General features: G+C 45.3%; 1 protein-coding gene across 2 annotated transcripts in view; it reads right to left on the bottom strand.

Moving 5' to 3' along the window:
• LAT2 (linker for activation of T cells family member 2) overlaps positions 1-20598 on the bottom strand; it is a 31697-nt gene extending 11099 nt beyond the window's left edge. For both annotated transcript variants that reach the window (XM_050929464.1, XM_050929465.1), the window contains exons 1-7: positions 20459-20598; positions 12011-12117; positions 11124-11163; positions 7833-7876; positions 4618-4672; positions 3625-3653; positions 1447-1485 (exon numbers count right to left, since the gene is read on the bottom strand). In XM_050929464.1, coding sequence (XP_050785421.1) covers positions 1447-1485; positions 3625-3653; positions 4618-4672; positions 7833-7876; positions 11124-11163; positions 12011-12098 — 295 coding nt within the window. In that variant the 5' untranslated portion in view covers positions 12099-12117; positions 20459-20598. The remainder of the gene's footprint in view (positions 1-1446; positions 1486-3624; positions 3654-4617; positions 4673-7832; positions 7877-11123; positions 11164-12010; positions 12118-20458) is intronic.
• Positions 20599-21529: the final 931 nt, after the last annotated feature.

Here is a 21529-nt window from a genome sequence, read left to right as displayed (position 1 = left end):
GTAAAACTTGGGCTGGAGCCTGGGCTCTAAGACCCTGCGAGGGGGGAGGATCCCAGCCCAAGCTTGAACATCTACACAGCAATTTTATAGCTCCATATCCCAAGTCCCACCAGCCCGAGGCCGCTGACGCGGGCCAGCCATGGGAGTTTTATTCAGTGTAGACGTATCGTAAGGGCCCAGCGAAATAGAATTTAAGGGGCTTTGTTTTAGATAAAGAGTAATTTAGCATATAGTCTAAAAGTTATCCTAAAGCAGCAGTTCTCAACCAGATGTACGTGTACCCCTGTAGATATGCAGAGGTGTTCAAGGGGGAACATCAACTCATCTAGATATATAAACTGCTCTATGTAGTATACACTGAAAATTTAAGTACAATATTTATATTCCAATTGATTTATTTTATAATCATATGGTAAAAAGGAAAACATTCGCACGTTTTCAGTACTAGTGCACTGTGACACTTCTGTATTTTTATGTCTGATTTTGTAAGCGAGTGGTTTTTAAGTGAGGTGAAACTTGGAGTACACAAGACCAATCAAACCCCCAAAAGGGGCATGGAAGTCTGGAAAGGCTGACAGCCACTGTCCTAAAGGACAATGAGGCCTGGTCAAGGGGCATGAATAGTTAAACAAAAGGATTTGACGAGCTCCTCTATAAAAAACAGACTGAGCAATGCCATTATTTGGGCTTTAACACAATCATCTGTGGCCTTTGTGATGGTCGCTTCACTTTATCCTTACATCTCAATGGGCTAGTGCCCCGATCAGTCCTATCTTCCTCCAAAGATAAAATGTCCTTTACAGAGCTGTGCTGCTGGAGACCTCAAGACCAAAATAATTACTATATTCCTACGCATTAAAGAATAAAATACTAATGAAGGGAATTCGGACAGCAGGAGACGCCTTCTTCCTGCTACCTCTATTATTATTATTAATTATTTGTATTACGGTACCATCCAGAGGCCTCAACTGAGATTAGAACCTTCTTGTGCTATGGATGCTACTAAGAGACTGTCCTTGCCGCTCTTACAATCTAAACAGGAGAAAGGCAGCATTCTGACCTCCATTTTACAGCTAGGGAACATCTTTTAGCCTAACAAATATCCTGACACAGCTGAATACAGACAGGGTGTGATTAGAAACTCCAGGGGAAGCCGGCCCATATACTAACAGATTCTCCACTCAGAGAAGAGACAGGAACAAAAATGTGATGTTGCTTCCAAAGGCTGGTGACCTTCCATCTCATATGCAGAAACACCCACATACATTAAAGCAGGGATCACAGCTTTTCATTTTCCACTATTATTTTACATAGAGGAGTAGATCCAGTCCTAGCATAAGTTGGTGCAAGTTCTATTGACTTCAATGGGAGTTACTTATACTAAGGCTGAATTTTGTCTGCTGTGTTCTTAGCCTAATTGAATTATGTTACAGTTGTAATGTTTACCTCTCATGAAATTTTGGTATCTGGGCTCAGCACTGTCACCTAGAAGAGAGCACATGTTGACATTGTATGTTAGCCATGATCTGCTAGCTAGCAATTACAGGGGCTATGAAATCTGATTCAGAGGCAATTGAGCCACCAGATGTGAAATACAGGGGGGAGGGATAGCTCAGTGGTTTGAGCATTGGCCTGCTAAACCCGGGGTTTCAGTTCAATCCTTGAGGGGGCCATTTAGGGATCTTGGGCAAAAATCTGTCTGGGGATTGGTGCTGCTTTGAGCAGGGGGTTGGACTAGATGACCTCCTGAGGTCCCTTCCAACCCTGATATTCTATGAAATAGAGCTCAGTATAAAAAGAAAGGGGAAAATAATGAATTGTGGCACAAGGGACCAATCTGCAGAAAATGCTCTAACGGGAAGAGCCACTAAGGTCACTAATGAGGAAATAGATTTGAGGGTGAGAGAGGAAGAATCACCAACACCATCTGCTCAGTGCAGCACTGTAGAAAAACCAGAAACACCAGCTAGCAAGCTATAAAAGCAGAGACTAGAGTCCAAGACACTCCAGAAGACACTTGCTAAACTCCACCCCTGGACAGAGAGGGTGGTGCTGTGGTCCAGGTCTGAGACTCAGGACAGCTCGTTTCAATTCTCAGCTCAGCCACAGACTTCCTTTGTGAGCTTGAGGGAGCCACTTAATCTTGCTGTCCCAGTTCCCCTTCTGTAAAGCGAGCATAACAACTGACTGCAGTACGGGGTCTGGGGAGACATTCATTAAATATTTGTGAGGCTCTCACCTTCTACCTAGAAAGGTACTTGAAAACTTGGACAGAACCCTTAGGGACTCTGTCTCCGTGGCAGGCAAGGCGCTTTGGAGAACAATCCCTAGCTATACAGGGGGCCAAAGATGTGCAAACTCCCTCCTCTCTGGTATTTCAACAGAGCCCAGGTTTGCAGATCAAACTAGGGTGGGGTGCAAGACACATGTTTTAGGGAAAGCCATGGTCCATCACTGAGTTATCTATTATTATTGGGATGTTTAAGCGGTTGAAGGGCTCAGCATTTACAATCAGCAAGATCTTTCCTCCAAAGGAACAGGGTTTGTAGCAAGGGAAGGGAGGATAATAAATGAATATAAGCAGAAAGTCAATAAGAAAAACTCCCCAGACTGCAGTTTAACCCAGTCTTAGGGCCATTGGATGAGAAGCCTAATCTTCGAAAGGGCATTTTCTCCACCACATTCTCACAAGCAGCCCCTTCTCTAGTCCTTAGCTAAGCAAGAGGAGAGGGTAAAACTGAGCTGGGATTAACTCCTTGTTCACCAGTGACTAGGTAGAATATTGTATCACAGCAAGACAGGGATGGTAGCTGTTTGTACTGAATATTGTGGGGAAGAGGGATTTCACTTAATACTGCATTTAGGGCCCGATTCTCAGAAGCATTGAGCACCCAAAACTCCAGTTGAAATTACTGGGAGATGGAGGTGCTCCGCTTCTCTGCGAATCCAGGTCACCTGCCCACATGCTCCAGCAATGGGCACTCTGAAAATTAAAGCTGGAATACTGTGTGCAGAACTGGCTACCGCACCCAGCAAGATGGCCACTGCTTCGGGAAGAGCGCAGCACAGGGCAATAGAGAACAGGTCTGAAGAATCTGCGAAGTTGTGGAAAGACTCAGGGGGTTGGTCTTAGTCTCAAAGGAAAAGAGAAGAGGAGAAGGGACAGAGAGGTGCTGGAGAGAAAGTCACATAGGTAAAGGGTTTAAACAGGATAAAAATGGATACAGAATGTAGGCAACAAGATACATGGGACGTCATGAAGGTGTTTGTATAGTTCTACAAATGTTTGTGCGTTAGATATTATTATAGGAGTAGGTTTGTAGCGTTAGCTAACTTACTTCCAAGGTAACCCCTGTCCCCATAATGCACCATTCAGAATTCAAAATGGATGACCATAAATGGGAATGGAACATCCTCTCCCAGGCTTAGTTTCTGTGAGCTTTGTAGGCGTATATAGCAGTCAGGAATCTCTTACCATATATGTTCCATTTGCCAATATAATCAGGCAAAGATTTGTAATATTTCCCACGTACTAATTTTGTACTGAAGTAACAACCCACCCAGGGCAGATAACAAAAGGTGTAAAGAAATGGATACTTTTGTATAAATACCTACCATCAATACCTGTGGCCTGCAGTCGCTCACTGGTTTTCCTGAAAGAGATAAATTTATTAATGTAACATTCTGGCAAACACTCTTTCTCCCACGGTATAGGTCTATACCTGGAATACAAGCCATTCACACTGGAAAGCAGCTAAAATCCCAGTTCTAAACACACCATAGTAAATATTGGATATTACAGTGGTCTCCAACCAATGGGCTGAACAATCCCCATACTTCACAGAGCTTTTCCTGGTGGTGCTGTGCAATAGGAGACATTTTGAGGACTAAGAAATGGGAAATGGGGTATTTGGGATGGGATTTGGATAAACAAATATATATTCGAGCCATAATATTCTGCCATATATTTTCCATATCAGTTTGCTTGGGCTTCACAATGTCAAAATGGTTAACATCAAGGACCTCCTGCACTACTTGCCTTTCACCTGCCATGACAGTTCATTTCCCTGGCTTGGTTTTAAGGATTCATGCTAGTGGATGCTATAAAAGCATTTGGAACGCAGATATCAAGAGGATTTAGAACATTATGAAAGAATAAGCAGTAAATTAAATATAGGCCAAGCCAGGGCCAGCGCTACCATTTAGGCAGCCTAGGCAATCGCCTAGGGCGCCAGAATAATTGGTGGGCGCTGTTTTGCCGGAGGGGACGGCAGGCGGCTCCGGTGGAGCTGCCGCAGTGGTGCCTGCGGAGGGTCCGCTGGTCCGCGGCTCCAGTGGAGCTGCCACAGTCGTGCCTGTGGAGGGTTGGCTCCTCGCGCGGCTCAGGTGGACCGCCCGCAGGCACCACTGCGGCAGCTCCACCAGAGCCGTGGGACCAGCGCAAGGGGCAGCGAACTTGCCATCTGCCTAGGGCGCTCAAACCCCTAGCGCCGGTCCTGGGCCAAGCCAGAGAGTTCAGATGCAGATGTGGACCCAAATCCTCAATTTTCTTCAAGTTTGAGTGGACCCAGTGGCCCAAATTTTGGCTGAAATACTGTATCTTATTTTGTCACCTACCTTGTTACTGGGACGTTGTCTGGCAATTTAATTTGATCTTGCCTTGTCACTGCAACTGGCATGGAAAATAAAATCACATGTTGAAGGTTATGGCAGCAGGAGACACGTTTTCAAACGGAGCACAGAGCAGTCAAATGCAAAGGATTTCCAGATATTTGCAGACTACGAAATCCAGAACTTTTTCAATTACCTTCCTAAAAAACATAGGGTGGGCCAGGGAAGGAAATTACTATAGAAACCTATTGTGTCTACAAGCAACAGGAATAGGCCACTGCAAACAAATACCTGTTAGATAAAGCTCCAGTCCTAATAGTTAGGCTAGTCCCTAGTCCCCCTGCAAGTTATCTGACGTTTTCTCCAAATTTGCATGAGTTTCCATCCCCAGACTGCTAGCAGTTATTTTTTTATAGACTTCCATTCTCTAAAAATTATAGCTATGGGTTCTCCTAGGTCAGGAGTGCTCAAACTGGGGGTCAAGACCCCTCAGGGAGTCATGAGGTTATGAGCTGCGGGGGGGAGGTCCGCAAGCTGTCGGCCTCCACCCCAAACCCTGCTTCAGCTCCAGCATTTGTAATAGTGTTAAATATTTTGAAGTGTTTTTAATTTATAAGGGGGGGGGGCACTCAGACTTGCTGTGTGAAAGGGGTCACCACTACAGAGGTTTGAGAACCACTGTCCTAAGTGCTCCAATAGCAACTTCTCCTGAGGTTTGGTTGCATCTGTCATTGTCCTAGATCTTGTTAAAATAAAGATTTCTTAGATTGTTTGGCCCATCATTGCTTAATAATTCTCACTCTCCTTCAGCGATGAAGGGATGCAGAAAGGCAAAGTATTATTAAATGTAAGTTGCTGCAACCCACTTTTGTTCATTTTCAAATTAATTTCTCTCCACACCATAAAAACCTCTTCCCAGTTCTAGCTATCTGCACTGGTACTTCTCTGGCCCCTCCTCACTGTAGTAGTCAAATGAGGCTGAAAATTGCTATTATCCCCACATATTACAGATGGGGAAACTGAGGCACATAAATACTAAGCAACTTGCCCTAGCTCATATAGGGAATTTGTGGCAGAAAAGGGAACTGAATCCAGGTCTCCCAAATCCCAGGCAGGTACTATAACCACTAGGCTCTCTCTATGCTGGTTTAATCCTTCTGTGGCTGGGAATACATTCCATTGTACAACAGAAACAGCACTCCTTGGACCTGGATCATCAGAGGCCGGATACCCACAGCTCCTATTACTGGAGCATCATTTGCTGCTGTTAATCATGATTTAGCATTGTCCCATTTTAAAGATATTGGAGGAGTCAATGGACACCTGCTGTGATGACCCGAATCCATTCCTTCCACGCTGTTCCCAGACAGTACTGTTAGACAACTGCTCTTCTGCCACCAGAGCACTCTGTCATGTTTTCCCCCATCCCAGACAGTCAAAGCACCTCGCTGCTGGGGAAAACTGAGACATCAAATCAAATGCCAGCAATACATGGATGACACCCAGATCTCAATTTCACTTACATTCTGAACTAGCAGCACCATCTTTCAGCTATCAGAGGTCAGCATCTGGATATAAAACAGCTGCTTAAGGCAGCAAGACAGAGGTATTGTAGGCAGAGAGAAGGAAATGCTTTGAAAATCCAGCTCCCACCGTAGAGTCTCGCTCTGTGGCGGGAGCCTTGCTGCTCAGATCCTCATGTCACTTCGCAGCTCTTCACCCTTCTGGACTCCTCATTGCTCCTAGATACTCTAATGACAACCACTGCAAAAGATGTTATCTTCCAGCTGCAGCTGGCCAGAAGACTGCACCACATCCTGTCCAACACGGACTTGGCCATGATGCTCTCTAGGCTGGATTACTACAATTCACCGTATCTAGTTTCGAAATGCAATTGGTTCAAAATGAAACAGGCCCATCTCATCAGCAGTACAATCCCATACTGCTCTGCTTGTTTTAATAGTGGCCATTAGAACACCAGTCACATTCCGAGGTCTCCGTCCTATGCGCTCCATTGGATTGGCTCATGTTACCCAAGAAACGTTCCCCTCTCTCGGTGTGACAACACTCTCCCTAGACAACTGTGGTCCTCAGTTGCTAGGAAACAGCCTCAAGAACCCGAAGACAGCGTTTTATCAATAGTCAGCTCAAGACCGTGTAACTCGTTTGCACAAATCTGCTCCTTTCAGAGCCAGGCATAACACTTTTCTTGCAGATTAGCTTTCCCAAAACTCAAACCGAAACAGCAGGGGAGGGGAGGTAGCAGCAGAAGATGGCATAGGAAGAGAAATGAAGAGAAGAGGGGGAAATCATTAAAATTAAAAAAGAGAGAGAATAGAAAATGTGAAGACAGACAGACAAAGGAAGGGGAAAAAGAAAGAAGGGGCTGCCAGAGAGGAAAGAAAAGCGCAAAATGAAAGTCCCCTTGAGGTGACTCAAAGGAACAAGGGCCCAAGTGATGGTGCCTTTGTTCGGTGCTGTGATATTCCTGCACTCAGGATGACTGAAGTACTTAGATCGACAGCAGCGGGGAAGCCAGGGCCTCGGCAAGCTTAGCTTCCTGCACCTTCTTTGTTTACGATGACCTTTAATACCGACCCAACCAGCAGCTCAGTTTAGGATGAAATCAAAAGGTCAGCTTGTAACCAAATGTGCCGCAGGAAGCAGTGACAGGGCAAGGATATATGAGTCATTTGTATCAATTTGGGTTCAAGTGTTTCCCCCCTCTCTCTGTCACTTTCAGGGGCAGTTTAAGTTTCTGCTCAGAAGAGCAGGCACCCTGTAGCCTAAGTCAATATGTTGTTACATTTCATGATACAGATTCTACGTGACACTAAATATTTACGCTGAGATTTTAAAGGAGCTTAGGGGAATTAGGTACTCAAATACCAAGTGGGCACCTAAGTCTATTTTGAAAATCTCAGCCTTCTAGTTCTGTCTGTTAGGCCTTCCACTCTTTCCCAATTGTAATAAATTATTCTTTGAGACAGGAATTAATTCTCCGCACTGCAGGACACTGTCATGAAAAAAAGACACAAATCGGTATCCTTGCAAAAACTGCAGCCTGGAAAACTCTCTCAGTACTTAACAACTACAAGATTCTTCCAAGTATCAGAGGGGTGGCCGTGTTAGTCTGGATCTGTAAAAGCAGCAAAGACTCATGCTCCAATACACAAGATTCTTCCAGATACCTATAGAGCTTTGTAAAAAAGTATACTCACTTGAATAGGATCGTATCACCTCAAACCCCGGCTGGTTTCCATGCCTGAAAATACAGGGAAAGTTCTGGCTAATGCAATATGTACTAGAGGGAAAGACATGCAATGGGGGTGGGGTGAGGGGGCGCATTGTTAAAGTCACAAAGCATAAGATGGAGACAGAAGCCACTAAGGGCATGAAAGTGGAGCCTAAGGAAAGATGAGGCTTATATTGCACAGCACGTCAGCACGAAGGCTGTGACAACTGAAATCCAAAGAAAGGGCTTCCATGATCATGTTAAATGTTAATATTTCTAGGAGGGGGGCCGAGAAGCTGTTTGAATTGCAGCTAGAGCTGGGCAAATAACTGGTTTTTCGGTTCTCTGGGCTATAGAGTCGTTCACTCTCTCTCTCTGGCCCGGTGACTAGTCATGTATTTTATGCAAAGTGGAACAGCTTCAACAGGAGAGAATGAGAAAGACCCGACTCAGAATACCCTACGGTCCAATGACTAGGACTCCCTAGTGAATGTCTTAGCCTCAGGATGATAGGTATTAGGGAGGCACCACGATCATCTTCTCCTCCTCCTCTCCCTCCCCGTTCTCCTCTGGCTGTGTTATGAATGGAGCCTAAGTCCCAAACATATATTTTTGGCCAAAGCTATTTGGTGACATGTCACTTCATGAATATTTTCAGGTCAACCAAAACTGCATTTTCAGCAAACAAACTATTAGTCAAAAAATGTCACCCAGGTTTATTTTCAGCCTCTTTATGGGTCTGGTCTTGACCTGTGACGTCAATGGGAGCATTTCCAATGACCTTAAACACACAACAGGAGCTGGGGAGGGGACCCAAGGATGGGGGCAAAGCCGCATGTGATGAAGAGATATCCTGGTCCAGAAAACAATGATGATTTCGACTCTTTTCATCCCATGATGGAAGCATTTCAACACAAAATAAGTGCAGACTCGCAATAGAATTCAAAAGGTTCTAGAGACAGGTCCACAAAGCCCAGAAGGAAAGTTTAACCTCTCACATACCTTGGGTCTATTCAGTCTTTTCGGAAGGCAAGCATCACGTTTTTTACTCTTTTTTTTTAAATAAAGGTAAAAGAGAGCTGTTGACCATGCATTTTGCTGTGGTAATATTTAAAAAAAGAAGGTGACATACCAAAAGGAAGGGAATACAGCACAGCTGAAACACTAAAGAGTATCTGTTACTGCGGGTACATACATTGAGGGTGGTTTTCAAAGCCCTAATGGGATCTGAGCACTCAGCTCCCATTTACTTCCCCAGCCCCCGACCCAATGTCTTCAGAAGAGGGTTGGTCCCCTTCCTCTGAAGCATTAGGGCTGGTCATGGCTGGAGATGGGATGTTGGACAGAGAGGGACAGGGCTCCGAGGTGGCACCGAGCATTCTCTCTCTCAGGTGCTTGGCTGGCTGGTTCTTGCTCACATGCACAGGGTCTAGCTCAGGGGTAGGCAACCTTTGGCACGGGTGCCAAAGGCAGCACGTGAGTTGATTTTCAGTGGCACTCACACTGCCCGGGTCCTGGCCACCGGTCCAGAGGGCTCTGCATTTTAATTTAATTTTAAATGAAGCTTCTTAAACATTTTTAATACCGTATTTACTTTACATATAACAATAGGTTAGTTATATATTATAGACTTATAGAAAGAGAGCTTCTAAAAGCATTAAAATGTATTACTGGCACGCGAAACCTTAAATTAGAGTGAATAAATGAAGACTTGGCACACCATTTCTGAAAGGTTGCCGACCCCTGGTCTAGCTGATCACCCTACGTGGGGATGGGAAGGATTTTCCCCCACATCAGATTGGCAGTGACCTTGGGGTATTTGACCTTCCTCTGCTGAGTATGGGTGTGGGTCACTTGCCAGGATAATCTGGGTATACTTTACTTAATCATTTCCCTGCCATTGTGGGGGCCTCAGGCACTGGTGCCCCTGCTAGTCTCCCTGTGACACATAATTGTTAAGTCTCCTGTGGGCTGTAACACTTCAGTCTCATTTCAGTTGTTGGGTTTGGTGTGTGGATGCTGGTCGCTGTTGGTGGCCTGTAATAGACAGGAGCTCAGATGAGATGCTGTGGCGGTCCCTTCTGGCCTTCAACTCTGACTTTCAATGGGCACTGGGCCTCCAACTCCCCTTTGTCCCTGCGAAAATCTCTCCCTCTTTCTTCCAGTAGCGCAGCTATTACTCTAACACAGACAGCAAATCACTCCATTTCTCTTCATTCTGATCAGCCCTGTTCCTACAGCTGGCTGTTTGGTGGTGATCAGGGGTCTTTTCAACCAACGTCCCTGTTTAGATTCCTTGCGACTGTGTGAGTGTTTCACTGGGGTTGCAAAAAAAAGCAACAACCACAAAAACAGCTATAGAAATAGAACGTGAAATCTTGACCTCTCTCAAGTCAGTGGTTGTTTACCTACTGACTTCACTGGACCAGGAATACATCCAGGCTCTTGGTTTAATTTCAGCAAGCCAGGACATCTCTCTAACCCTAGACGGGATTCAGAGGGATAGAGCCCTGCAGTAGCTCTTCCATCAATTGCCAAACATCACACCAAAATCCTCTCACTTGGTCATTTTTAAATGGAGCAGCAGGGCGGCAGCACACAATATGGCTCATCCTTGGGCCCTTCCAGAGCCCTTTGCAGCAAGTTAGCTATGCTGCCAAAGGCAGGAAGAGGTTAAAAGCCATGATTTTTCTTTTTTCTCTAATCTTCTGACTTGTGGTTTGTCTGTTATTGAAGGAAACAAGGGTGTGTGTGAGAGAGAGAGAGAGAGAACTCATGTTTCCTTACTTAGCTGACATTGTAGGTCTGGTAGTTCAATGCTAGCATATGTTCCTATTAGCTAGCACACATTGTTTAAATACAGGCTTTTGTACCTAATAAAGTTGTTCATCTACCTTAATCCTAGTATAGATCTATGTGGTGGCACCATTTTGCAACATACTAATTTGCTCCTCTAACCTTTCTCATCCAAAACTCTTATTAAAGCCAATTGGTACATCATTCAGGCCCAAGGTCATAGCTTGTCACTTAATTTCACGTTATTCCTTCTAAGGGCACTACACAGCTTTCCTGTGTCTCTGATCCATTCTACGTTCTTGGGCACTATGGGATTGTGGACTATCATTAATGCTCTGAGGCAGCTATTTTTCACCTCCAGATTTCCTAATATGTGCAGATCTGGGATGCATAGAGCTCTGATCCCAGCTGCTGTGTGGGCTCTAATCTCCTCCCTATGAGGACCTCTTGGAAAAAAATGTGAGAGTGAAGGGTAACTTACAGTTTCCTCTGCTTGCACAGCTTCTTTTCCCGTTTAGTAGCTGGAAGAAGATCATCAAAATGGGTGACTTAGGAATTGAAGTGCAGAAAGAAGACAAAACGCTTGACAACATGAGCTAACAAGAATTTAGACACAAAGAGGAACTGGAGAACAACAGCTCTGAAAGAATTTCAACTAGTGCCTCCATCAAACCTGCAGCCAGGACCAGGAAAGAGCGCTGGACTAAAGCGGATATCTCATTGGCCAACTAAGGGATGTTCTTACAACATTTGGAGGATCGGAACCAGGATCAGTCAAATTAATCCCTGATCCAACAGCCTGGAATGCAGTTCAGCCCAGCCACGCAAGTCTGTACCCAGCAAGGGGGAAGAATGCTGCAAGCCACACAGGTGGGCACTGCCTGCAAGCACCAGCTTCCTGCCACCCACCATTTCAGTAGCAGGAGTTGCATGCGAAAAGCAGTACTTGCTATGCACATGGCGAGGTCGGGGCAAGTGACTCCCTCAAGGACTTCGTGTATCAGAGAATTGGCAGCAGGAGCTCACGCTGCACAGAGTGCGGGTGGCAGACACTTAATGCCTAGATCCAGACTTCCTGCACATGCCCAGGAGAGAAACGCGAGCCCAGGCACCTGCTTTGGGACATCGGGCTCAGCGTGATTCGGTGGGGGATCATCTCTGCAATACTGAATGGCAGCAAAACCTTTATGCTCAGGCAAACCGCTCATTACAGTTAACTCCTGAGTAGGAGAGCAGGCACCATGTCCAGCCCACACTGGGACTGCAGGGAGATACGTAGCTGTCTGACATAGGCAAGCAGACTGAGCAATGCAGCATTTCCTCATGCTGAAGATGCCCCTGATTCAAGGCTGGGGGAGAAAGTCTTACCAGAACGTTGACACTTCACGCACATGCTCACAAGGGCCCCCAGCACCATCAGTGAGGCTGCAGCCCAGAGCAGCTCTGCTTGGCTCATTGCTCCGCTGAGGTCCGGCCTGAAACACACGCAGCAGAGGAGACAAACATTAACTGAACTGTCAGCGCTTGACAGCAGTGTCAGCCACATGCATGTCTGTGGCTGGGAGGGTTTAAGCACAAACAAGACCTATTTCACGCCTGCTCAACAAGTCTTTCTCAAAAAAGCGAAATACTTCCCTCCCTTCACCCACAGAGCCAAAAGTGCTTTTCAAAGGGGGGTCAAAGTGTTGTCATTAAATTGTGCAGAAGTTGCTTTTTCTTATTCCCCTTTCCCTGATCTTCGTGGTTAGATTGTGAGGTCCTCAGAGCAGGGACTCTCCTTAAGCATTTGGAAAGTATCTAGCATAGAGTGGTGCTACCTCAAGTCATTCAAAATAATCATTCCCGTTTTACAGATGGGGAAACTGAGGCACAGGGTGGGGCAAGTGACTGGCCCCAGATCACCCAGGAGGTCAGTGACAAAGCCAGGAAGAAAATCTGAGTTTCCTGACTCCCAAGGCAACTCCTGATCCACTAAGTCACACTGCCCCCCTCCCAATAATTTTACTAATTAGAAAACATCTAGGAGAGACTACGATAGAGGGCAGGTAGGGTTTCCTAGCATGACAGACCTACACATTAGGCCATCCAGTCCTTTCCCCGTTAATGCAAGATTGTTCTCTGTGCTATATTCTCCAATATTTTTTCTGCATTTAAATGGCTCAAATCATTGGGCCTCCACTGCTCCTCCAACCTCTTAACAAAGCGCCTTGACAACAACACATATTTCTCACTAGTCTTCCTGGATTTTCTTTTGCTTGGATTTCAGCTGTAAAAATATGAAGTGTTACATATCATTACCCAGGACTAGAGAAAACAGAAGGCCTGATCTCCCCTGCCTTGAACTCTGTGAAGCGGGTGTAAAGTGCTACCAAATCAGAGTTCTCCACTCTCACCACTGGTATCCTTTTACCGCCACTTTGCACAGGTGAAGGTTGGAAAAAACGCACCCAAGATGGCCCCATTACCACAGCATCCAAGCACTTCACAATCTTTAATGTATCCTCACAAGCCCCTCTGTGGGGCAGGGCAGTGCTACTATTCCCCGCTGTACAGATGGGGAACTGAGGCACAGAAAGATTAACTGAAGACCTAACATCAGACGGGGAGGCTGTAGTAAAGAAAGAATTGAGCCCAAGTCATCTGGTTCCGTAAGATAGGTCTCTGCCAGTGGGCCATCCATGCTCTCATAGAAACCCGGCCTTGGGTGAAGTTAAGGAAAGGACTGTCCAGTACTTCAGGCCGATGATCACCTGGTGACAATGATGCTTTCCCTCTGCCAGCAGCACCCGAATGTCAGAAACAACAGTAGGAGCTGCAGCAGGTGTGCAAGGATTACTAGTAACCTCTCCCCATTATAGCACAGTTTATCGGCAGACAGTCTGCATTCAGCACACAGGTCCTGGCAAAGCCAACTGACTTTCCAAGCATATTCACAATGACTTTAAGGCCAGCATGGCATTACAGATGACAATATTAATCCACATCAGTCTGGAATCCTCTCGGTTCATCTAGGATTGGATTAAAGCTCCCTGAATTCACTACAAAAGCATCTTTCACTGACAGTTTCCACATCCGTCTCTCCACCTTGTCAGTTCTTTCCACCTTTGTAGAGAACCTTGTGACATTTGCATGGGTACTGAAATGATTCTATGGCCACAGTGTGTGGAAACCAGTCCCGCCACAGCTGCCTTCCGCGGTATGGCCAGGCCCTTGCTCTTTGTACATCTCTATCCTATGCACACATACGCACAAGGAAGGATAGCTTCCTGCAATCCCTTTTCTTAGGATTGACAAGGTGGGCAAGGTAATCCCTTTTATTGAACAAACTTCTCTTGGTGAGAGAGACAAGCTTTTTCCCCTCAGACTGCAAGTCATGGCTGGAGCTGGTGACTTTCTCGAAGTTCTCCTAAGCAATACCCAAAGTTAGGGTAAAAACCAAGTCAGGGATATAAACCCTCATTCTTCAGGGCATAAAAAAATCACCAGCTCCCCAGGCTTAGGAAGAAACGTCTTGTTTCAGAATCATAGCTCATGCTTAGAACTGGGAGGTGCTAAGCACTCTGGCTGCTCATCAGCAAACAACTTAAACATTTACTTAAACATGAGTAGCCCAATGGCACTGGCCAGAGAGGATCCTGGACTAATTTGACCATTAGTACGATGCTGCATTGGAATACTCTTCTCAAATTCTGTACTTATCTATATGCACTCAGACAGATAGAGAAAAATATGTCCCTCAGTTTTCTCCATGCGTGGTCCAAAGTATTCCTTGTTACAGACTGCAGCCATTCAGACAATTACAGTAGAGTTTTAATTTTTTTAAAAATAAAGGTTCTACATGGTGCAGTTAAAATCTCTCTGCTCCCTGCAGTGGGCAGGGAGCTATTTAGGCTCAAAGGGCTGTGACTGTTCTTTGGCTAGGCCAGCATTTGCCCCCACAGGAAGGAGTGGGGGTTGGGGTGTCTCAGGAACAGGATTTTAAATCAGTAACTGCACTAGCTGACTGTAAGAGGAACTGCAGGGGAAGAGCACTCCCGCCACGGAACCCGTGCAAATACTGTTGTCCTCACAGCATATCGTCTTCTCCTTCCACAGGAACCCATAGCACAGTATCTCTTGTTGAGGTTTGTGCAGGAAACAGGCCTTGTGAGGAAACAGCTACTGTGAGCCATCAACTGCACTCTGCCGAAGCCCTGAGAACTCCCTCTTCTTTATACTCCCAGCCACAGACACCCCAACTTCATTGTATTCAATTCCCTTCACTTGTGTGTGCACCCATGTAATTTCTAGCTTATTGCTCTCTGTGTTGTACAGACTGCCACTGGCCACCCCAGAGGTGGCTGCATTGCTCTGGTGCTACAGGTACTTAGCCTGTGAAGTGCTTCAGGATGCGAGTTACTATAGAAGCATAAGATGTGATCATCAATGAGGCCTGCAGAATACAATGAAACCTCTAGGCCCTGGTCCTACTGATTCAAAGGGGGGAAAACCTCCCATTGGCATCAAGTGGTATAGGATCAAGCCCTTGGTCTAAAGATATTTTTGATATTTAGCAAGGTTACAGGGTGGCAAAATTCATCTCCCAGACATGCTATTGCTGTCAAAACTCAATAATTCCACCACAACAAAATGTTGAGAACAGCTTTTTCTTACAAGACCCTCTCCTTGAATCCCTGAAATTTCCCACTTTTGCAGTGTCAGAAACTGTGGACATAAAATCCTCCTAGAAAGCTGAGCCCCAACAGTCCGGTGATGCTACATTCTGTTATAATTCATTCAATGCAAGCCCAGATAGAGGCAATTTGAACTCCTCAAATAGGGGTGGAATTGGTCTAAAAACAAAACACCCCAAATCAGAAAAAAAAAAAGTCCTCAGCCCAGATAAATGCATTATAAAAGCCCACTGGATTGCCTGCAGCATGACCAGCTTCATGACTGTGCAAGGATGGAAGGGGTAGTCTGACTCTTGGAATCTCCATGTCAAGCAGACATCACATGAGCTGCTGGGAACATGATTATGAGGGAGCAAGTGCGTATGACGACTGTCAGTCTGTCTGTAGCGCGTTAGTCCCAGAGTGCAGAAATGCTGAAACACACAAGCCTCTCTCTTTAAAGAGCTAATGGAAGAAGTTGACAAAAGGATTTACGACCCGGCAGAGTGAGGCCGGTAACATTTGCTCGGCGTTTGAGGAAAATGAACCAAAGGGATGTCTTTCTGAAAGGCTGAACTCTTCCTTCTCCGGCTGTCTTTGGGAAATGGGTGAGGAGGGTCAACATGCTCCAGCAGCCACGTTTTTGTCAGGGTTTCCAACACACCACAGTTCAGGGGATTTCAGAGCAGAGAGGGTTCTGGGGTGGGGTCATTTAGAAGATGAGGGCCATTTGCAAAATTCGAGTGTGGATAGAAAACAGGATTCCCTGTAGTTTGGGGGCGGCTTAGCTCCTTCTCTTGGAGTAAGTCTGAGAGAGCTCTGCAGGCTTGGCCCATTTTAAAGTTTCTCAAGCTTCTCTTTGATCTGTCACCTGTCCTCACACAAACAAGGAGACCTCTGTAAGTATTAGGTAGCTGGAGCCATTAATAGTCACTGTGATATAATGCTTAGATTTAAACATTGTAAGAGGCTGAAGAAGAGTAAGCAACTGTCTATGAATCACACACTGCGTGATAGTTCCTGGAAGAATGTCTTATCATAAATGCTTATTCCATTCAGAACAGTAAGTAGTAGGGTGGATACACTACTAGTATTTTCCAGTCCATATCACCCCTGTGAGGATTACATTTCAGAACCGGGCACGCACCTACAGCAGCCTGGGGACTCTCTATTTTCAAATAAAGGGGTGTTCTGCACAAACAAAGATGCTCATTTTAATGGAGATGAAATAGGGAAGTTTTCAAGTATCCTTCAGTTTATACCAGCTAGATCCTGTGATCTGGACTGCTCCGGTTGAAGGCATCTCAGCAGTTGGACATTACAACCTGATCCTATAGTTAGGTCCAAGCAGAGAACTGTGAAACCATTTAGGTTGCCAACCCTCCAGGATTGTCCTGCAGTCTCCAGGAAGTAAAAATTAATCTTTAATTAAAGATTGTGTCATGTGATGAAAATTCCAGGAATATGTTCAGCCAAAATTGGCAACCCTAGAAATCATTACAGTGAAGCCATCAGGGCTCTGTGAAGGCACCATATTTGTCCTGATTGCAAGATAAGGGCTGAAATTGATACCTGAGGGAGTTTATAAATCTCATCTATAAAACATGTACTTCTGCCTGAGAGGCCGGTGTAAGCAGAGGGTCATCCACCCCTTCCCCCTCCCACCATTTGAGATTATGGTTATGAAAGGAGCAGCCATTTGTATAACCCACACTGCTTTTAAATAAAATGTGAAGAATTAAGATGGTTTGGTGATTCGCTGAAGTAATAAATCAAATGGTTGGCTGATTGAGAAGCGTTCCTCCAGGAATGATAGCACGCATACGAAGGCTACGTCTAACACGAGGCACACTTGACTGGTACAGGAGTTCTGGTATACTACCAGGGCAAAGCGCTCCTTGTGTGAATGCAGCTATGCCAGCATAACTACACTTCGTACTGATATAGTAAAAATCACCCTTCTCCCTGCCCCGAGAGAGTTACACTGCACTGGTAAAAGCTGGTGTAACTGTTTTGCTGGTGTAACGGTCTATGTCTGGGACTTCTGGCGACTGCTCTGTTGGTCGTGGATCAGCCCTGACTGACAGTCTGCTGGCAGCAGCCTGTAGCATAGACAAATCCTTGCTAAACAGATGCAGTCCTCATGCCAACTCAGTAGCTTCTAATAGTCCCAGAGAAAGACCCTTCCCTTTTGCCCTCATCTATGCTATTTCCCCAGGAATTCGAACCGATTTTAAAAACTGTCAAAGCGCTAGGATAGGCCAGGCTCCAGCGACTGCAACTGTTTTTATAACCCATTTATAGTTAAACCTTCAAAGCCAGTTACAGAAAGCAATCGGGCTGCCAGAACTTGGTCCACGCTAGTTCCAACCAATTTTAAAATCAGTTTGAGTTTTGGGGAAAGTCTCAGCAGCAAAGATAAGGCCTTCATGTGTATTTGTGCAGCACCCGACACAACGGGGCCCCAATCCTGACTGACCCACTACTGTGGCACAAACAGCAACATTGTCAAGGAAAACAGACTAAAGTCAGCTCAGTTCCCAAATGGAAACCGAAGGAGTTGCAGCCACTTAAACTAGAGCTGCATTTTGCTCACATGTTTTCCAGATAGCCCTGGACAGATGTTCAAGTAGATACATTTGTATTTTGTGCCAAGAGAGGAGTGGATGCATGTTAGCTGAAGATGGAACAATAAAAATAAATAGTCCCTTCCAACTCTCCATTTTTATGATTCTATAAACAATTGAATTGGTAAATTATGACTTTCACACAGATTTTTATCTAACTGATTCGGATGGATTACATGACGTGATTTGCTGTTTTGTTTCGTTTTGTGTTTTTAAGTAGGCAACCACACACCCCCCAATCCACCCACGCTACCTCCTCCTGGAAGAAGAGTTGCCTGAATCTACACGTATTTCAAAGGATATCAATAAATAACCTGCTCCTGACACATTGCGTTCCATTTGGGTGTATGTTACATATGCCCACTGTAGTTGTCTCTCTCTCTCTGTCTATATGTAATCAATTCAGGTTAAATGCAACAGTTTAGTGCTTATATGGCCCTTTATATCCATACACCTTAGCTCATCCTACAAAGTTTATTTTGCACAAAAGGCTGAAATTGTAAACTTTGAAGAAATATACAGGGAAACATCCTGCCTGAATTCCTAGGACGCTTTGTGTCCCCAATCTAGCAGACAAAGGTATAAACAAGATCCAATGGCTGAAAGGTGAAGCTAGACAAAAGGAAAAAAGGGGCAACTTTGTAACAGTGAGGTAGTTATTCACTGTAGCAATTGACTGAGGGTTGTGACGAATTCTCTATCACTGGAAATTTTAAAATCAAGATGGGATGTTTTTCTAAAAAAATACGCTCTAGTGCAAGCAGGAACTAATCAAGGAAGTCCTAGGGCCTGTGTAATACAGGAGGTCAAATTAGATTATCACAATGATCCCTTCTCGTTTTACATTCTGTTAATCTTATGTTTTGAGCATCAGGAATGAATTCAGAGCTAGGCAAAACAAAGAGGAGACAATGGCTCTTCATCTCAGACTTACAATGTCAAGGCTACAATCCTGCAACATGCAGGTGAATCTTGGGACCATCACGATGCCCCATGAAAGTCAATGGGGAGCCATCCTCTGCTCACTTAGATCCCATTGCAGAATCAGGGCTAAGTGGCCCGATCCTGAAAGCAAATGATTGCTGAGGAGTGTTTGCTGTTCAACCCCACTGAAGTCTGTGGGCGTAAGCACTGCGCTGGTAGTAAGTGTTTGCAAAGTGGTTTCAAAAAATTAGAACAATTTCCCCAGAAGGAACCCAGCACTGCACGTAAATTACATATTGTGGATGTCAGAGTCGTGAAATGGTCCACGCAAGGATAAAATGACATAGCAAAGGAGAGAGCTAGAGTAAATGCAGAAGCTGCATAGAAAGAGTTAAAGAAGGAATCAGATAGCAGGTGAAATAAAATAATGACAAAGAGCTTCCAGTTATCAACTAGTTAATTCCTTAGCATCTTGTAAAGTTCTTTGACAGCCCCAGAAGATGCTAAGCAAAAGTCTATCACCTTCTGCACTGGAGATTGCACACTTACATAAGAAAATATCTGATAACTACCCATTACTTGTCAAGACACAGGCAACACTGAAGCCATGCTGCATGGTTAGTCATCACCACAGCTCCTGGGAGGGACTCGCTGTTCGGAATGGCAATATAAGTGTGTATATGGAATAAAATACTTCTATTAACTTTTCTGAGACAGCGAATGTGTCACAAAATTCTATAATTATCCCAGATTTTGCTAACCTCTCTGGGGCATAGCTCAATAACCTAGGTCTCAAGAACACTTTACCCCTATCCTGATCTTAAGAACAACTTTGGCACAAAGAGGGTTTTATTTTTTTCTAATCAGAATTGCTAGATATTTCAAGGCATCTGTATGCGGGAAAATTCAAACACACACAAGCCATGAAACAGGAGGATACTCGAGATAGTGTAATTACAGCTCAGACTTTTCATAGGGCTGGACTTCTGGAGGGAAAACATGGCAGACAGCTGGAGCCCTCAAGTCAGGAGTCGTACGCAGAAAGCTACAGTCCGATTGCAGGAGAGGGCAGCTAGATAAGTCTAGCATATAACTTATACACAGGACCCCACAAAACCTAGGGCTCACTGCAGATTTTATATTATAAAGGTGTAATATAAAGGGCATAATAAAAATAAACAGCCAGGATCAATCAGCAGGAAGATAGGGAGGGGATGTGAAGCCATTTTCTGATCTGACTCAAATGCAGTGGAAGGAGCTGGTAGGAGTCTAATGGCTTTTGGAGCAGGCTCTTCGTGTGAGTAAAATGCTGCTGGGGGAAATATATTTTGGTACCTTCTTCGCATGGTGGGGCATATAAATTAGCTGATGGATGTTCCACCGCTACCCCCACCACAAGGAGCCACACACAACAGCAGGACAGCAGCCCAGCTGCAGTCCTTCTTGACAGGATAAGCCAAACCTCCAAGTGCCCTTCCGTTCCCAAATCATTGCTGAATTAGGGCCCAATCCAAAGCTCATTGAAGTCAAGGGGAAGACTCCCACCAACTCCAGTGGACTTTGGAGCAGGCCCTACCCACTCCCAGCCAAACCCCCTTCCCAACCCATCTCACCTGTAGCATCAGCCAGTTCTTTGCTGCGTCCCCATTCTCCTCTATCTCCCCTCACGGAAGCAATCAGCAATACTGGAACAGGTTCCTCTTGGGGACTGTAAGCAGGACTCTGGTTTCCTGTCACCATCTGAATCACTAAACCCGACATCCGTTGCTGTGCCGGACAACCCCCTTTGGCTGATGAAGAAATCAGCACACAGTTTGACACACTCGTCTCAGCGGGCTCTCACTCAAACACTTCATTTCATGTTCATTGAGCGAGGAGGAAAGACTCAACAAGCCACACTAAATACACCTGTTGTCAGAGCTTGTTTCTACACTGAAATAGTGCTGCAAAAATTGTCTTTTGCCTCTAAACAAATCAGTGCCAGCAAGTTATTTCTCCTTGGTCAGCAAGTCAGTATCAGGAATTAATAGCTACACAATTAGTCACAATTGTTATTATTCGTATTACAAATAGCACCTAGAAGCCCCAACTGAGGTCAGGGCCCCAGCCTGCTAGCTGCTGTTTACACACATAGGAAGAGACAGTCCCTGCCTCAAAGAGCCACCAGTCTAAACAGATGAGACAAAGGGCTTGGCCACACTTGTTAGTTACAGAGCAATAAAGGAACTCCAGATGTACTAGCTGAATACCCGTCCACACTAACAAGGCACATAGAGCGCTCTGACTCCACAGCTACAGCACTGCTGGTTTCCACCTTGGCGAGAGGAATTACATTTGCTGCACCTTGGCTACAATGCCCGGGTGTCAGTGTGAATGAGGTGTTGCGTTACTGCGCTTTGATCGGCCTCTGGAAACGTCCCATAATCCCCTTAAGTCAAGTGTCCACTCTTGTCATTGTTTTCAACTCCTGTAGGAGTGCAGAAATGCCCGTTCAAAGCTCCATTTCTGGCAGCCGGGATGCAAGCCGTTACTGTGTAATGCTGTGTGTGTGAGAGAGAGAGGGGCGGCTGCGGGGAGGCACGGTCTGCTGCTGTCTGAACTTACAAGACAGCATGCTGACATGCTCTCCCCCCACACATACACACAACACTCCTGTCACACTCCATCCCACTCCCCCATTTGAA

This window comes from Gopherus flavomarginatus, chromosome 19, assembly GCF_025201925.1.
Source record: "Gopherus flavomarginatus isolate rGopFla2 chromosome 19, rGopFla2.mat.asm, whole genome shotgun sequence".
NCBI lineage: Eukaryota > Metazoa > Chordata > Testudines > Testudinidae > Gopherus > Gopherus flavomarginatus.
Note: the sequence above shows the minus strand (reverse complement) of the source record. Positions and strands in the feature narration are given on the sequence as shown.